Genomic DNA, 17,649 nt, shown 5'->3' with positions numbered 1-17,649 from the left:
TAAAATGTAACTATGAAATACACAATAAAAAATGTAGTCTGTAATAACAATAAACAATCTAAAAATATACAAAATGTATACCAAAATCATCCCATTTTCACCAAAAAATAATAAAATCAAGACATAAATTGTACCAATTGCATAATAACTTCATACAACTTTCATAACAGGGGTATGCATAAAAAAATTAAAAAGAATTTGTTCATAAATATAAATATCTTCACAACATGTTTGGCTTTTTTTTATTCGAGGATTTTTGAATCCTTCAATGTTGAACTATTGGGTCTTTTTCTAGAGGGTTTGAAGGTTCATCCTTTTCCAGAATCTTTGCCTTTTTTGTTTTATTCTACTTACGAAATTTGAATCCGAAAAATCGGATGAATGAGACTCCAACATCTTCCCTTTTTTCCCCTTCTCTGTTCTTCTTCTTGGATGTAATCTTCGGAGGAGTTGAATTCTTCTTTTGACGAGTTGGATTCTCAAAAGAACCATTGAAATCGTGTTGAACACAAAATGTTTTGAATAGAGTGGAAACTGTTTTGAATGAAGTTGAAGAGAGAAGGTAATGTAGAAAGAGAAAGAAAAACTGAAAACTACACGACAAAGGTAGAAATCAGAATGTAACAATCCCTTTCAACATAATTATCTCCTAATAAAGGTAAAAATCAGAATGTAACACTCTCTTCATATAATTATCTCCTATTAATTATGTTCTAAATAAATATATTAAAAGGGAATTAATTTAAACCAATTTTAACTAAATACAGATATGCTAAGATCTGCAAATAAAATGTTATAAGTAGTAAATACTTAAAACTGCATTTAAAACTTGTAATGTTGACTCTTAAATATATACATGGTGTGATTTTTTCTATTTTAAATTATTGTCGTGGTGGATAAGATAAAGAGAAATAAGATTGAAATGGTTTGGATATGTAAAAATAAAGTGTGTGAATATACTTCTAAGAATATTTTTAAATTAAATTATTGACCTATGATATTTTTATTAAATTTCACATAATTTAAAAATATTTTTTTTTTTTCCGGAATATTAAATGATGTCAAATGAGGTGTCTCCAAAGCTATTTAAGGGAAAGTGAAACTGCAAAGTATCAGCCAATATGATACCATTTATTCCAATTCCTTCACAAGCGTGACCGCAAGGAAAAGTCGCACTTCATTTCATTAGGAAGTAATGAATCTGGATTAATTCACACTAAGTTAATTTCCGTAAGTTCTCGTATAATATTCGTACGGCAAACATAGAATCCTATTACTTACGTGTAATTAAAGTTTTTATTATCATTTCTCATATGATATTTAATATTCAAATTAAAATTCGATTAATTTAAATTTATATAAAAAAAATACATGATTTTTTCATAATAAAACTCAAAAAGCATATAATTATCTTAACTTTAATTTAATTAACATTAGAATAAGAATATATATCACTTAAATTAAAGTGATTAGAATACAGAAAAACTAAATTTAAAGAGAACCCCAAAACCGGAATATCGAACGAAATAGTAGTAGAACCGGGTTTTTTTTAATCCTTCCAAAGGCGCCGAATCCAGTTCGCCGGATTGGTTGTGGCCATTCGTAGCCCTATCCAAACTCTTCAACCACAACAAACACAAACCAAAAATGGCGTCTTCTCTATCGACCATGTTGAGTCAACCTCACTGTGCCGTGCACATCAAATTCCCTAAACAATATTCTGTCAGATTCCTTTGTTCGAAGCTTCTAGAAGTTCAATCAACCTCCTGTCGCCTCCGCCACCGCACTTCAAACGCTCTTCGAAGGAGTTCTACATTCTCTATAAAGATGTCTAGGAATTTCTCGCAGTTTCACTCTCGCACTTGTTTAACAAGCAAGGACCAAATTCCAAGCCTCCGCGACTTCATACCCAAAGCTACTCAGACTGTTCCTGCTTCCGATGTTCAGCCAGAGTAAGTTCCTTTCTTTCCTTTGTCTCATTTTACACCCTTTATGTGTGATTAACGTGCTGCCATTCTATGTTGGCTAGAGAAACAATTTAATCTGGTTTTAGGTGATGTTTTCTGAGTATTTACCGTCCTGATGAACTAAAGAGGTTGCCTTTGAGATGTTAGGCTCAACCTTATTCGGGTTAAAACCTGAAGTCAAATCGTTTGCTATCCCTGCTTGTAGAAAAAAAAAATCCATCTGAAAACTACCTTATGTCCTTAATATGAACCTTTTCTGTCTTTGTTACAATGATGCTCCCTTGATCAATTGGCTGCATTAAGGAGAGCCAACAGCGGCACCACTCTTGTCTAGGACCTCACAAGTACCTGTGAGGTTCTTAACTACCATAATTGTGTGTCGCATTTTGGTCAAATATTGTCGATACACATTTGACAATTTTGGATGTCTGCCAATATGAATGATAATCGTGTTCATCCATGCTAAAGGGCCTCACTATTACCTCTTAGCTTATCTCGTAACGACGCTTCTGATTGTGTTGAAGTCTGAATTCTTCTTTATCATCTTTCCCTTAATACCGATTTAGATTTTCCTTTGAATGTACATATTATCCTTCAAAGTCCACAGTTGCTTGTGCAAGTTGAAACTAAGTGTCATTGAAATAGTGATGAAAAGAAAGCTGTGAATAGGAATTGAAAAGGGAAAAAAAGAAAAGAAAAAGGGGGGCATGGAAAGATTATGAGACGATCTCCTTCTCAAGTAACTTATGCCTTCATACTAAGAAATTGAGGTCATCAGTGCGAGCAAATTTTTTATTAGAGTAGAATAAAGGTATTGAACAGTTTGTTTGTAATGCTGTCTTCTGGTTGCCACTTATCTTTGATATATCAAGCTCCACAAAAACTATTAGGAGCTATTTGAGCAAATAATTGCATGGAAATCCAATTATTCAAACTAAAGGGAAGCAGAAAAGTTTCAACTCAAAACCTACAAACCCAGAACTGTCGGAAAACTTGAAACATTCTAATTGGGTGTTACTGAATGGGATAATTCAATACTTTAGTTGGTAGAGCTACTGAAGTGTGATCTATCATCAATTTTATATGATAATGGTTCTTTATGTTTCTAATTTTCTATGATTCTATAAAGGATATATAACTTCATCTTCATTCATAGCGCCAAATTAGTAATCTTTGTTTTTATCAGAATTGGGTGTTCTTTTGCTGTAGGCCTGCGATGATATCTGATGTTATGCCTAGAGGACGCATCTATCATGAAACTTATGGATGTCAAATGAATGTCAATGATATGGAGATTGTTTTATCCATCATGAAAAATGCTGGATACACTGAAAGTGTGGAAGTCCCAGAAAATGCTGAGATAATATTTATAAATACTTGTGCTATAAGGGACAATGCAGAACTTAAGGTTTGGCAGAGGCTCAATTATTTTTGGTTTCTTAAGAGGCAATGGAAGAGCAATGTGGCCTCTGGAAGGTCACAGTCTGCACATCCTCCCAAAGTAGTTGTGCTGGGGTGTATGGCTGAGAGGTTGAAGGACAAAATATTGGATGCAGATAAGATGGTTGACGTAGTTTGTGGACCTGACGCTTATCGAGACTTGCCACGTCTGTTGGAAGAAGTGGACTATGGTCAAAAAGGTATCAATACTCTACTTTCACTTGAAGAAACTTACGCAGATATTAATCCAGTTCGCATCTCCAAAAATTCTATATCTGCTTTTGTATCTGTGATGAGGGGTTGCAATAATATGTGCTCATTCTGCATTGTCCCCTTCACTAGAGGGAGAGAACGGTCTCGCCCAGTGGAATCAATTATGAAAGAGGTCGCTGAACTTTGGAAAGAGGGAGTGAAAGAGGTTACGCTTCTTGGCCAAAATGTAAATAGCTATAATGATACATCTGGAGTTGAAAATCTGGATGAACCAGCAGTCAGTTGGGAACTTAGTGATGGATTCTCCAGCATGTGTAAAGTAAAACATGTTGGTCTACGGTTTGCTGATCTCCTAGATAGACTTGCCGTAGAATTTCCTGAAATGCGGTTCAGATACACTTCCCCACATCCTAAAGATTTTCCAGATGATTTGTTGTACGTAATGCGGGACAGGTACAATATCTGCAAAAGCATTCATCTGCCAGCACAGTCAGGCAGCAGTGCAGTGCTTGAAAGAATGCGTCGTGGATACACTCGCGAAGTATACTTGGATCTTGTGAAGAAGATAAGGGATATAATTCCGGATATGGGCATAAGCAGCGACTTCATATGTGGTAAGATCTCATTGCATTGTGTTTTCTTAACTACAGGGACCTCACTTAAGGCCGACCACGCATTCTACAGTATTCTATAATCCGACATGGTCTGTTACTTCAGGTTTTCGGGAAATATGTGTATTTTCTTTTCCAGTTATTTTATGATACTTCAATGTTTAGTTTATTCTTTTTTCAAGAATAAGTGTCGACTATACAAAGAGTTGCTACAGCTTTTTATAAGTATTTACACAAGACGAGCTGACTACTTCTGCTTCCTGACTTACTCGCATTGAGAAATTGATCTGAATTATTCTAATGTCATGAGAGGACTGACTGTTCATTTTTAATAGGCAGATGGCATTACATAGGAGCTATACAATATCACTTATTTGGCTTTTAATTCTTTTGATACATTTCTTTCAGGTTTCTGTGGAGAAACGGAAGAGGATCACAAAGACACACTAAGCCTCGTAAAGACTGTTTGTTATGATGTGGCATACATGTTTGCTTACAGCATGAGAGAGAAAACACATGCCCACAGAAAATATGTTGATGATGTTCCTGAAGATGTGAAGCAGAGGCGGCTCACAGAACTAATAGAGGTTTTTCGTGGGAGTAAAGGTCAGTGCTATGACGCTAAAATTGGCACTCTCCAACTTGTGTTAGTTGAAGGGCCCAATAAGAGAGCCCCAGACACAGAGTTAATTGGTAAGAGCGACAGAGGCCATAGGGTATCATTTACGAACCTGCCTATCCCAGATAAGGTTGATAATAATGGAAAGCGCAATCCAAAGGTTGGTGATTATGTTGAAGTACACATAACGAACTCCACAAGGGCATCACTGTTTGGAGAAGCACTTTCTATAACCAAATTAAGCTCATTTTACAACACTTTACATGAAGAAGCTGTTGCCTTTGCCAGCAGAACTTAAGCAATTATCAAAGCCTCTGTACTACAGTTTGCTCTTCCATTCCATCTTACCTTTCTTTTGAAATCACAGAGTATTGTTCATAGTTGTAGCATTCTTGGTAGCTTAAAGATCTTTTCCTTCCATACTGGAGCTTTATATCTGGCTGTTCCAGATAGCTCCGGCCACAGAGAGCAGTCATTTTTGAGCTGGTTAATTTTCAGGATCCAAATCTTCAAACAAGATCTCTGAGCCTCTTGTTAGCTTAATAATATTTGAAAATCTGTTGCTATTCACTTGTTTGGAGGGAATTCCGAAAATTTTGATCTCGATAATAGTTATGATAACCCTATCAAACTGTCTTTCACAAGTTGAAACTTTGTCTGGCCATTAACAGTCCCTTACAGATAAAACCTAAAGGCATATTAATCAAAATGAACTATGCTGGCTTCACATGTAGCATACAAAGCCTTTGTGTCCCCCCCTCCCCTCCCCCTCTCTACTAGGTGTAGTGTTGATTCAAAACTCGTATTTGTTTTAAGAAATTCAAAATTCATCAAAAAGTATAAATTATTTATTTGAATTCAATAACTTAAAAGATTACAATGTGGAACTCATAAGGTTCAAATTCTAGTTCGGATAACCCATTTTTGCCATGAAATATTAAATTAGACTCGATTTATTCATTCTACTGTCTAATATTTATTCTTGGTGTGTAACTGATCATTAATCAGCGGCAAAAAAAAAAGGTTCATAAATGTTGAGGAAAATAGTATAGTCCAGTCGACACAAGATGGAGCAATGTGAACACTTACATGTACTAGCTACTAGTATATGTTATAAGTTGGTAATGATCAATAATGTTACGGTTAGGTTTGCATCTTTGCTGTCACCCGTATCTACTCTCTTTTGTGGGGATTTGTTAGGCCCATTATTTTTGTAAGATCTGCAGCATGGCTTGGGGTTGACCTTCCTCACCTATTCTTTATTTCTTTCCGGCGTGAATCCAAAATAATAAAGACACTGAGTGAAAAAAAGGAAATGATTGTTGAGAACGGCTCATTGTTCATACTAAAGAATTGTATAGAAGCTCGTGGGCCTCTAGAAAATTTGTATGCAAGGGAAAAACTATTGATCCCTTGCTTACATTACCCCCCCTATTTTAGTATGTATCAAATAAAAAAGTTGGAGAGCACGGGAGATAGCATCTGGTAAAAGAAATATTTTTTGGACTCTAAAAATAGTAATGAGGTGAGATATAATTGGGTAGAGGAGAAAGTAATTGGGATCATCATTCTCCTCTCCGGTCCCAACTCCCAACTTTTACATGCTACTAGCTCAAGTCCATGTGGTCCTTGGTAGGATTATTATATACTTGCTTGATCGTTAAATAAAGTTTCGAATTTAAATTTCAGAAAATTTGAATTTCAATTTTGGGAATGGTTTTTTTTATAGACAATGTTTTCTCGTTTAATAAATAATATGTTCAAGTTAGTATGTTTTGAATATCAACTACTTATAGTAATTTTTTTTAAAAACTGAAACTTTCAAAAATCTCGCTAGTTTGGAAGTTAATTGCTTAAATACATTTTATTATACAATATTACAAATCTTATCAAATTTTGGTGCATACACTTCCTGATACATGTATCTAAGGATACATGAGTCAAAATTAGGTGTGATTTATTCTAGATACATTGTATTCAGGTAAATTCGCATGTACCTAGCATATACAAACAAATTTTGTTCGTTTCCCTCCATCTCTCTCGCCACTCTCATATGTTTTAGGCATCTCAGATACATGTTAATCACATCAGATACATACAAATACATGTATCTAGATTTTAGTGTATCTAGTGTGATTCGCATATATCTAATATACATAGCTTTTCCTATTTTCAGTATAGCTGATAGCAAAAATATATGTACCAAAGTGTATTTTCATTAGTATATGGTAAAAAAATCTTAATTAATGGTAAAATACATAATTATATTTGAAAATATAAACAAAACTAGAAAATCATTTACACCCCCGAACTTTGTTTTAAAAATCAAATCTCCCCCTCAACTATGAACAATAATCATTCTCCCCCCCTTATCCCATGCAACGTCTATGTTGCCATTGATTTTCAATCTTCCATCTATGTCTAATATTTATCTTTCTTAATCTAAGTATTTATAGATTTTTATTTAAGCACATTAACATTATAAGTAGAATAATTTTTTTATCAGTTTGTCATTAAAATTTATGTTATTATTTATAATTATTATTTTAATATTACATGCATTTAATATGTGTGTGTATATAAATGAATGTCTCAATTCTTTCTTATTCTTAAATATCTGAATAGATACTCGATTTTTATTTGTCAATAATGAAGTATTTTTTAAATTAAAAAAATAAAAAATTACTTACAATACTAATAGATAATCTTTTAATTTTTTTTATAGGATATACCTTTATTTTTATTAATATTTTTGTAGTATTTTTGAAATATATTTAAAAGTTATTATATAACCTATTATTTTTATTTGTATAAATAGGTATTAGAGTTTTGATTATTATTAAAATGTTCACTTTTTTACTCTGTTAATTTATTTCATTATAGAACGTCAATAATTTATATATTCAATTAGGATTTTTTTAATTTAGTTTTTAAAATAGAAAAAATAATTTTTGTTTTCTAATAGAAAATTTGTTACCTAGAATAAAAAATAAAAATTCATAATTTTAAAGAAGTAAAAAGAAAAAACCAAAGATTGATCATACAAAGGATAAAATAGATATTTTAAAAAATTAATTAAGATAAAAGAGGAGGGAGAATAATTATTATTTATAATTAAAAAGGAAATTTGATTTTTAAATCAAAATTCTGAGGGCGTAAACGATTTTCACTTTTAATAAGATAGTTCTCCATTTTAAAAATTGCTTATGGGAACTTGCTGGAGTTTTTCGTAATCTCCTTCAAATATTCAATTTGGATGTATTGGAAGAACAAAAGATTACGTCTCATAAATCATAATCCAGACATGTGATAGCATTTGACCAGATTCTACTTTTTAGTATTAAAAGTAATGATGATTTGACTCATTGGATCCACATAACCCTGGATTTTGGCAATTTTGATAATTTGACAGAGGAAATGAGAATAGATTTAAATCGGATACATGAGTAATATTGAAATTATTTTTTATTTTTGATAAGTCTATTGTATTGAGATTAAAATGAGAATAGATTTAAATCGGATACATGAGTAATATTAAAATTATTTTTTATTTTTGATAAGTCTATCGTATTGAGATTAAAATACATAAATTACTTTTAATACTTTCTACCTCTAAATGATAAGCGTAATTTCTTTCATTTTCAAAGACGAACTCCATTCGACGGAGATCACCTTTTTTTATATGCCAAAACCTTCATAATTAAGGTATGTTGGGTGGAGAAGGAATAATTAGGCGCAATATCATATGCCATGATGTCCGATTAAAGTAATTAACAATACAAAGATGGAGAAAAATATTGGAATGTGTAAAAATTAAATCGATCAATAAATTGAATAAAAAAATATTATTAGGTTATTATTTTGGGATTATTGAATTAATGAGCTTTTGGTGATTTAATATATAAAAAATTATCGGGTTATTGTTTCGATATTGATTTTTAATATTGGGTAGATCGATAACTCAATAAGACAATAGTAATTTAATATTTTACTCCTAAATAAATATTAAGTAATATTATCAATACCAATTGGTTATTACCTTTGTCATTTAACATTCAATTCATATTATTGTCCTAGTTTTTTTTATTTGTGTTGTACTTGTAGAGTTCTTTTTCATGTTAGTCTTTATTGTTTTTATTTTATGAGCATTCTGTAAAGTTATATAATCTTCTTGTCGCGCCAAATATTGGAGAAGTCATATAATTATCTTATTAATATTTTTTTATTGGTTAAACCGAAAATCGAATCGTTAAGAATCAAAATTGATAAAAAATATCTTATTGATTTAGCATATTTTAAAATAAAAAATTAATAAACCAAACCGATAATACACAAAACCAAATCAAACCGACCGATACACACCCATAAAAAAACAATTGTTGAATAACATGTGAAAATGTTCGAGAAATTTATATAAAAACAAAACATTCAAGTCAAAAAAAAATCCCTTCTTACTATGATTGTTAGTAGGGTTTTTCATGTTTATGGTTAAAAAATCAAACTCAATCGCAATTCAAACTAAATCGATTAAAAAAAATGATATTTGATTTTAAATTTTGAAAATTGACACTATTTGATTTAATTTTGATTTTACTAAAAATAAACCGCAAAAATAATCGAACCAAACTGAGAAATTATATATATAATTTTCATAATTATCTATATATTATTCATAAATAAATATAAATATTTTATTAAATTTTAACTATTTTAGGTCTTTAACTTTACCATTTTCTCAAGCCCAACACTTAAATTTTGGTATATAAGTTTCTTGTATCCCTCCCTCGGGTCTCAATTGTTGAGCTTGAGGTTATGTTTTTGCCATAGAGATTTAATTTTTGATCTTTGGTGTAAAATGACTTTAGTATTAATTAACTAAATCACTTTTTTCGTGTAATAATAACTCTAATATTGCTTAATTGCTTAATTGAATCCATAGTAGCTTTTCCGTGGATTGTTCATGTACTAGGTGTTTGTGTCTATTGAGATGCAGATGACTTCAACAAATTTATTATTTTCAAACTGAAAAAATTAAACAAAACCGAACCAATCCGACAATTATTTTTTTGATTTGGTTTTAATAATTTGAAAATCGATTAAATTCATTTAATTTTAATTTTAACTAATAACCGATCTAAATCAAATAATGAACACCCGTAATTGTTAGTTGTACATAGTCCGATTCTAGTAATAATAATCCGATTTGTAATTAAAAATAGTACCTCATAATATTGAGGCAACAACTCGCCCAAAATTAGTAAATAAACAATTCATATGGATTGGCAAGGTTATAATTTGACTTGATCTAAATATTACTAATATTAAAAACTTGATTAGGAAAATCTTTTATGAGCATTTATAATTCAGAAAGTACTTTATAACAGTCTAAATGAAGAGTCAACGATATTAACTAAGATCTGATCAGCAAAGGGGATAAATTAATATATCAAACAAGAGTAAATGATTTTCCCCGTTTATATATATATATATATATATTTTTTTTTTTTCTCTAGCGCACTTCGTCTAGTTTTCTCATGTATTTGTTATTTATTCTATCAACTAATTTTTCATTTCATTGATCTAGACCGTCTACGTCAATAATAAATAAATAAATATGGATAAAGATGTATAAAATTTAGGAATTTATTGTCGTTAGTATATATAGAGAAGCAGGGGAATGAAGACAAAAGGAATAGAGCATATACAATTATCATTATTTATGGGAATTATTTGAATATAATAAAACATCAGTTTCATCTCTCAATTATCCCACACGAAGATGAGTCTGTATTTATATATCTCTCTTCCAAAAATAAAACCCACCACCTCTCTTTCTCTCTCTTCTCTCTTGGTATATATAGATATATCAAAGCTGTGTATATGTGAAAATGGAAGAGAAAGCAGAAAGTTGGATTTGGATATATATAGGAACAGGGGTAGGAGTTTTGTGGTTAATTTATAAGATGAGAAAAAAGCAAAAAGAAGAGAAAGAAAGGGCAAGTGGAGTTCCAAGAGGAAATTCTGGTTGGCCTCTTTTAGGAGAAACGCTCGATTTCATTGCTTCTGGATACACTTCTCGTCCTGTCACTTTCATGGAAAAACGAAAGTCGATGTGAGCACATTTTCTCTTATCTTTCAGCCTCATTTAGTTTTTAAAATTCTCTCTTTTATCTTTTCAGAAATCGAATTAACAGATTTTTTTAAAATTTTTTTTTTACCAGTTCTAGAGCAAGTAAAATCTTTTCCATCTTCTTTCTAGTAAACATTTATTTTTTTAATGGATTATTTGAACCTTTGTGGTGATGGTTTTAAATTCTTAAAGCTGCATTTTGGTTTCTAAGATCGGTCATTTTAAAAAGGGTAAAGATCTCATTTACCCCTAAACTTTATTACATGAAGCTCATATATTCTTCGTTTAAAAATTAGCTCATATATTGAAATGACATATATATCGTTATAAATTAAAAATAGCTCGCATAAGTAAAAAAATATTTTTTTGATATTTCATGTAGGAATATATATATATATATATATATGTCATTTCAATAACATAAGCTAATTTTTAAATAAAAAATATATCAACTCTATATCATAACTTTCGGAGATAAATCAGACCCTTTGCCCTTTTAAAAATGTTTTAGTATACTACTCCATATATCCACCCCAAAATAAGTGACATTTTTACTTATTTCATATTCAATAAGTTCTTCTTTTCTTATTTAAAATTGGGGGTGGGAAGGGATAATAAGGAAGGAGAAAGTTCATAGTCAATTAGTTGAGTCAGTAAGATTTTGATTTCAATTGAGTTAGTAAAGATTTTGAATTCACATCTAATATAAAAAATAATAAATTAAAATAAACTAATAAGTCATTTCTATTTATAATAAATATTTCTTGAAAAAAGTATTTCTCCAATTTCAATTTATTTACCTATTTGAGTGCTTAAACATCGTATGGAAAATTAAAATTAAAAAATAATTAAAAAGAAAAGAACTATTTTTTTTAAATAGACTAAAAAGAAAAAATATTTTTTAATATAAGAATATTAATAAAAGATAATTATTACAAATATTTATTTTTTTATCTTTAAATTTCTAAAACGATTATTATTTTGGAATAACCTTTTATTTTCTTTAGTAAACTAACACTCGGAAAGGATGGAGTATTATTTAAAGGAGTTTTCTTCTTTTAAATAAAGGGTCATGGCGTGGTCATGCACGTGGGCCTTAATCAGTTGACTTAGATCAGCTGCACGGCATTTTGATTAAAAATATTACTTCATTTGTTTTAATTAATTTATTTGTTGTGATTTAAAGTTTAAAATATAGTAAAATATTTTTAAAATTTTAAATTTTAAATATATCATATGTAAAATTAGAATTAAAAAATTATGAATAAAAATAAAATATATATTTTGAACGAATTAAAAGAATAAACTTTTTATTTTGTACTCTACAAGATTAAAATATTACTACTAGTAACATTAGCTGCCCTTTTCATTTTCTATAATAAGTGAAAAACAAAAAGTAGAATTGGAAAAGTAATACTACCTAATAATACGTCTAAGTGCCCATTGTTGACTGAAGTGAGAATAGTATTTAAATTAATGAGTAATATTCGATGGTATCACTTTTCATTTTTATTCTCTTTTACATAATTTTTTGAAACTGTATAATCTTTTTCTTTTCTTCTCCAATACATTGCTTATTTTGCCGACACTTGCTAATAATATATACACTTCCAAAATTTGTCGCCCCTCAATTATTATAATTATGTTCTATAGATGTATATAGAATATGGTTTCTAAGCTTTCATTAGAAGCTCAAGTTCATAAACGATGAGACAAGAAACACGTGAGTCATCTGTCTCGAAATAAGAATTGCAAAAACAAATTTAAAAATGAGTGTTTTTTTTAAAATTCAAAATAAAATATAGTACTCATTGTTTTTAACTATATATCTAATATTAAGAAGGAACTATTTTTTCATAATAATGCTCAACTATTAATAAAATATTTACATAAATAGAAATAATTTAGTAAAATATGCCTTGAATTCTTCACTAAATTGAAAATGAGCTAAAATTTTGGGGCTTGGGAGTAAGATTTTATTGCAGAATCATTGTTCATACCGCTATTTTAACCAATGGTACCATGTCATATGCCTTGGCCAAAATCATGAAAAAGATTTGGCAATCAATTAAGTAGGACATTTTGTATAAAGCTGCCACACCTCTCTTTTGCTGTTAACTGTACCTCTCTTCCACTCTAGCTAGCTAGTAACTGAATTTGCAGAGAGCCTAATCAGGCTTCCTCATTAAAATTCTGTCATCCCTTTTCCCCAACCTAATTTGCACATATATTTTGATAATTAAGGCGAGGATTTATTTGAAATATTTTTTTTTATTTTCGTAAGATAGAGATAAAATCGTGTACACATCAATTCGATTATATTAAATATATTGTTATTGTTGTTAGTTTGCAGATATACGAAAAAGACTAACAATAACTCTTTTTTTTTGGTTGGTTTTAAGGTACGGGAAAGTGTTCAAAAGTAATATACTGGGAAAAGGAATAATAGTATCAACAGATGCAGAGGTGAACAAAGTGGTTCTACAGAACAATGGGGATGTATTTATACCATGTTATCCTAAATCAATAACAGAATTATTTGGGAAGAATTCAATATTGCAAATGAATGGGCCAGTACATAGAAAACTACACGGACTGATCGGGAGCTTCTTAAAATCACCGCAACTCAAGGCCCGTATTACACGGGACATCGAAGCCTCCGTCCGCCATTTCTTGTCAACATGGCTGGAAAAACAACACTGCGTTGTCTACGTACAAGATGAAGCCAAAAAGGTCTCTCTCTAAATTCTTGCTGCACATGCATGCATTTATATTATGTCTGTTCGTACCACACTACCACTTGTAGTATATATAAATATATCATATGAGCCCACTTCGTCCAATGTCACGTCCTATGGAATTAGCTATGAAATTTAATTTGTTGCTAAAAAACATCTTGCTAATTGAATTTTCTTATATTCTATCGCTAATTCATAGCTTAATGGGTTTAATATGAGATTTTTGTTGTTTAGCGAATTTTGTGGGTTGTTATTATTCCCAAGGTGAATTTGTACGCAGCTTTCAATTATTCAATTAAGCAAAAGTGACATATGACAACTAAATTGGGGCTAGTACAACCTAAATTGCGTGTTCTATTTTGACATTCATAATTATGACATTTGACGACAATTATTCATAAGAGTTATATAGTCCTTTGATAATATTTCTATCGTATTTTCTATCAATTTCTTATATGTGATAATTAATAATAATCAAAACGTAGTCCAACAATAACACATACTCAATATAATTTCACAAGTGAAGTCTGAAAAGAATAAAATATATACACAGACATTACCATCTTTTTGGGTATCTATATATGATATGAGGTTCATTTTTGTGTGATATTTTCCTGTTGTTGGCCATTGAAGATTGCATTTGAGGTACTGGTCAAACTGATACTAAGCGTGGACCCTGGAGAAGAATTGGACTTGCTCAAGATAGAATTTGAAGAATTCACCAAAGGCTTGATTTGCTTGCCCATTAAACTTCCCGGAACCACTCTCTACAAATCTTTAAAGGTAATTTCCCGTTGGTTACTCCGTACTAATTTCTTTTTGAATTTAAGTTATATACACTGACATAGTATAAAATGTATTTACATTACCTGTATATATAACTCAAGGTTGTAACTTGTTTTGTATTTGTGAGTTGTAATTAACACTACTTTTAAGTGTTTATTTAGGCCAAAGAAAGGTTATTAACAATGGTAGGGAAGATGGTAGTGGAGAGAAAATTGAGCATGGAGAAAAGGAAAGAGAAGGGTTTACCAAATGATGCAATTGACGCGCTCTTAGGGAATGGTGATGGGGCAAAGCAACCTCTGCCGTCTGATTTCATCAGTGGCAACTTAATAGAGATGATGATCCCTGGAGAAGAGACTGTACCAACGGCGATCACCTTAGCTGTCAAATTTCTAAGTGACAATCCCGTCGCTCTAGCTCGCTTGCTGGTATGATGTCGTTATCCTTTTATTTAAAAAGTTAACTAATTGTATTAAAAATAAATTTACACCATCAAATTAAAACAACATACAACTACAAATAATTGTGTTATTAAATGTGAAATGAAAATAAAATAAAAGTATGTTAATTAGATCAATTCAGTTTTTATCCATGTGTTGCATTGTACCCGAATTATGGAAAAAAGAAATGAAAAATTAGATCATTTCTATAAAATTATGTTATTTAATGTGAAATGAAACTAAATAAAATAAAATAAAAATATTTTAATTTTTTTTTTCTGGATATTTCCTTCCGTTTATAATAAGTAATTAAATAGTGTTTTTAGTTTGGGCATCAGAAAATTACACACTCCTAAAGTAAAAGATGTATTGATGGTATAAAACACTCTTTTACTTAAATACGACTAAAATTGAAAAGAATAAAACCAAGGTCTTCTTAGTTACATGAAAACGAGAAATGTTAAAAACACTAAAATTGAATAGTTTGCTTAGTAAAAGTGACTCTTTTGGGATATAATAATGGACGGATAGGCTTGCTTGGGCTAAAATATCAACGGTCGGGAGCAATGGTACTTGCCCCCACGTGTGGGTCGTGGGGAATTATATGTCATAGTCACATGATCGTTTAATATTTTCTGCTTTTATTGAATTTTATCTTTTTGACGTTTACTACCAAGTCATTTTCAAAACTGGGACACACAAAACTTTTTAAAATACTTTAAAAAAAAAAAAAAGTATGGAAGACTATGTTTTAGCCGTACGATCTGATTTAACGACTGTCAGTTGTGGACCAATTTTATTTGTTGTTTTACTGAATGATGGCAGGAGGAGAATTTGGAATTGAAGCAGCAGAAGATAAGTTGCTGTGAGGATTATAGTTGGACAGATTATATGTCAATGCCCTTCACTCAGAATGTTAGTTTCCATTTCTATTTTTATGTTATAAATAAATTATCATACTTTTTCAGTATACACCCCTACCCCCCAAAAAATGTCTCAAAAAATTATACGTAATCTTTAATTCCGTCTTTTTCTTAAATTATATAAATGCGTTGAAAATTTAATCAAATTTTTGAAATTCACAATAATGAGAAGATTAAGATTACTTGTTATGGAATGACAGGTTATCAGTGAAACGTTGAGATTGGCTAATATCATTAATGCAGTTTGGAGAAAAGCTCTCAAAGATGTCAAAATCAAAGGTCAGTATTTCTTTTCTTTATGATCCACCATTTTCCCAATTCCCATATGTGTTTACTGTTTAGCCTCCTAACTATTGTATTACAAAAAATAGTTTAATTGTAGTGCAATAAAATAAAAGTTGCGTAACCATTCATTAAACTAACTCGAACTTGTATAGTGTTTAATATAATCAATTCGGGGCTTGTGAGTTGCAGGGCATTTGATACCAAAAGGATGGTGTGTTTTGGCATCCTTCACTTCAGTTCACATGGATGAAGAAAATTATGAAAATCCATACAATTTTGATCCCTCCAGATGGGAGGTCAGCTTTTTCCTTTTATACAATTAATAATTATATATAACTTAAGTTTCCCAAATATGTGAAATTGTCAATTGTAGTTAGAATTCTAACTAATTGTTTGGCTCGGCAGAAAGTTGGAGTTGCTGTGACCAGCAACACATTTACACCATTTGGTGGAGGACAGAGGCTATGTCCTGGTTTAGAACTTTCAAGACTAGAAATCTCCATTTTCCTCCACCATCTTGTCACCACCTACCGGTAAAAACACGCTCTCCATTTTCTTTAAGCAAATATATTTCTGACTAGCTCGGATTGAGACATAGTTGTTGCAATTCGAAAAGGAAAAAAAAAAGAAGTGGAAATAGTACTCTTTTGTTATTTTTTAACCAAGTAGCTAAGGACCAAAAGATAGCGGTGTTTGAAAATAATACAAGAGTAATAATTAATAGCAAGAATTATTGAAGGCTAATGAGCAATCACTTTCTATTGTGCTGATAAACAGATGGGTGGCAGAGAAGGATGAGATTGTCTATTTCCCAACAGTGAAGATGAAGAACAAACTGCCTATCAACATCATGCCCGTTCAGCAAAACCCACTAATTCAAACCAAACAAAACTAAATTTTTCTTTATTATTTCCATCCTTAATTTCTCCAATTTTATTTATGTAACCAACATCTTTTATTATCTCAACCAAATATATATCGCTATGTTAAGGTAGCAAACCAAGTACAAGGTTTTATATTTTTTGAAAAAAATTGATCGAGGGACGTCTGCTAGGATTAATATTTAGCTCAATGTCAACTTATTATTAATTTTCTTTTGGGTGGATGATTGTTCTTATCATTATTATAGTCCTAGCGTATGAGGAATATATGGTAGTGGAAAAATTAATTCCTAATCTTGATCCTTATCATCAAATTTTGGAAGATTTCTATGTCCTTTTTGTTCCACAAAAAAATAAAATATGTAATGGCTGTAAACTAGATATGTAGAATGAAGTAGAAAGGTGGGTCCTCTGCCACACGTGCGTCACTCGCCTAACAAATAATTTGGTTGGTAAATCAGACAAAATGTACAAAATTTATACAAGCTATCGTCAAAAATTTAATGGAACCAATGCTCAACAACACCTATATGAGTTGCACTTTGACCTTCCACCTTTTCCGCTCTTGGTAACTCGAACTCACGAGTTAGGATTATAGGTAAAGAATGATTATCAT

General features: G+C 30.7%; 2 protein-coding genes across 2 annotated transcripts; both read left to right on the top strand.

Annotated features, from left to right (window-relative positions):
• Positions 1-1,525: 1,525 nt before the first annotated feature.
• Positions 1,526-5,420, top strand: LOC129873288 (CDK5RAP1-like protein). The gene is made up of 3 exons (XM_055948353.1): positions 1,526-1,952; positions 3,177-4,234; positions 4,640-5,420. Exons 1-3 carry the CDS (start codon positions 1,648-1,650, stop codon positions 5,146-5,148), a joined length of 1,872 nt encoding a protein of 623 aa, XP_055804328.1. The 5' UTR covers positions 1,526-1,647; the 3' UTR covers positions 5,149-5,420.
• Positions 5,421-10,618: 5,198 nt separating this feature from the next.
• LOC129874352 (3-epi-6-deoxocathasterone 23-monooxygenase CYP90C1) lies at positions 10,619-17,257 on the top strand. Its single transcript, XM_055949621.1, has 9 exons — positions 10,619-10,962; positions 13,383-13,713; positions 14,352-14,501; positions 14,666-14,932; positions 15,770-15,859; positions 16,068-16,146; positions 16,342-16,448; positions 16,558-16,685; positions 16,930-17,257. Exons 1-9 carry the CDS (start codon positions 10,739-10,741, stop codon positions 17,045-17,047), a joined length of 1,494 nt encoding a protein of 497 aa, XP_055805596.1. The 5' UTR covers positions 10,619-10,738; the 3' UTR covers positions 17,048-17,257.
• The last annotated feature ends 392 nt before the right edge of the window (positions 17,258-17,649 follow it).

This window comes from Solanum dulcamara, chromosome 11 (assembly GCF_947179165.1).
Source record: "Solanum dulcamara chromosome 11, daSolDulc1.2, whole genome shotgun sequence".
Lineage (NCBI taxonomy): Eukaryota > Viridiplantae > Streptophyta > Magnoliopsida > Solanales > Solanaceae > Solanum > Solanum dulcamara.
Note: the sequence above shows the minus strand (reverse complement) of the source record. Positions and strands in the feature narration are given on the sequence as shown.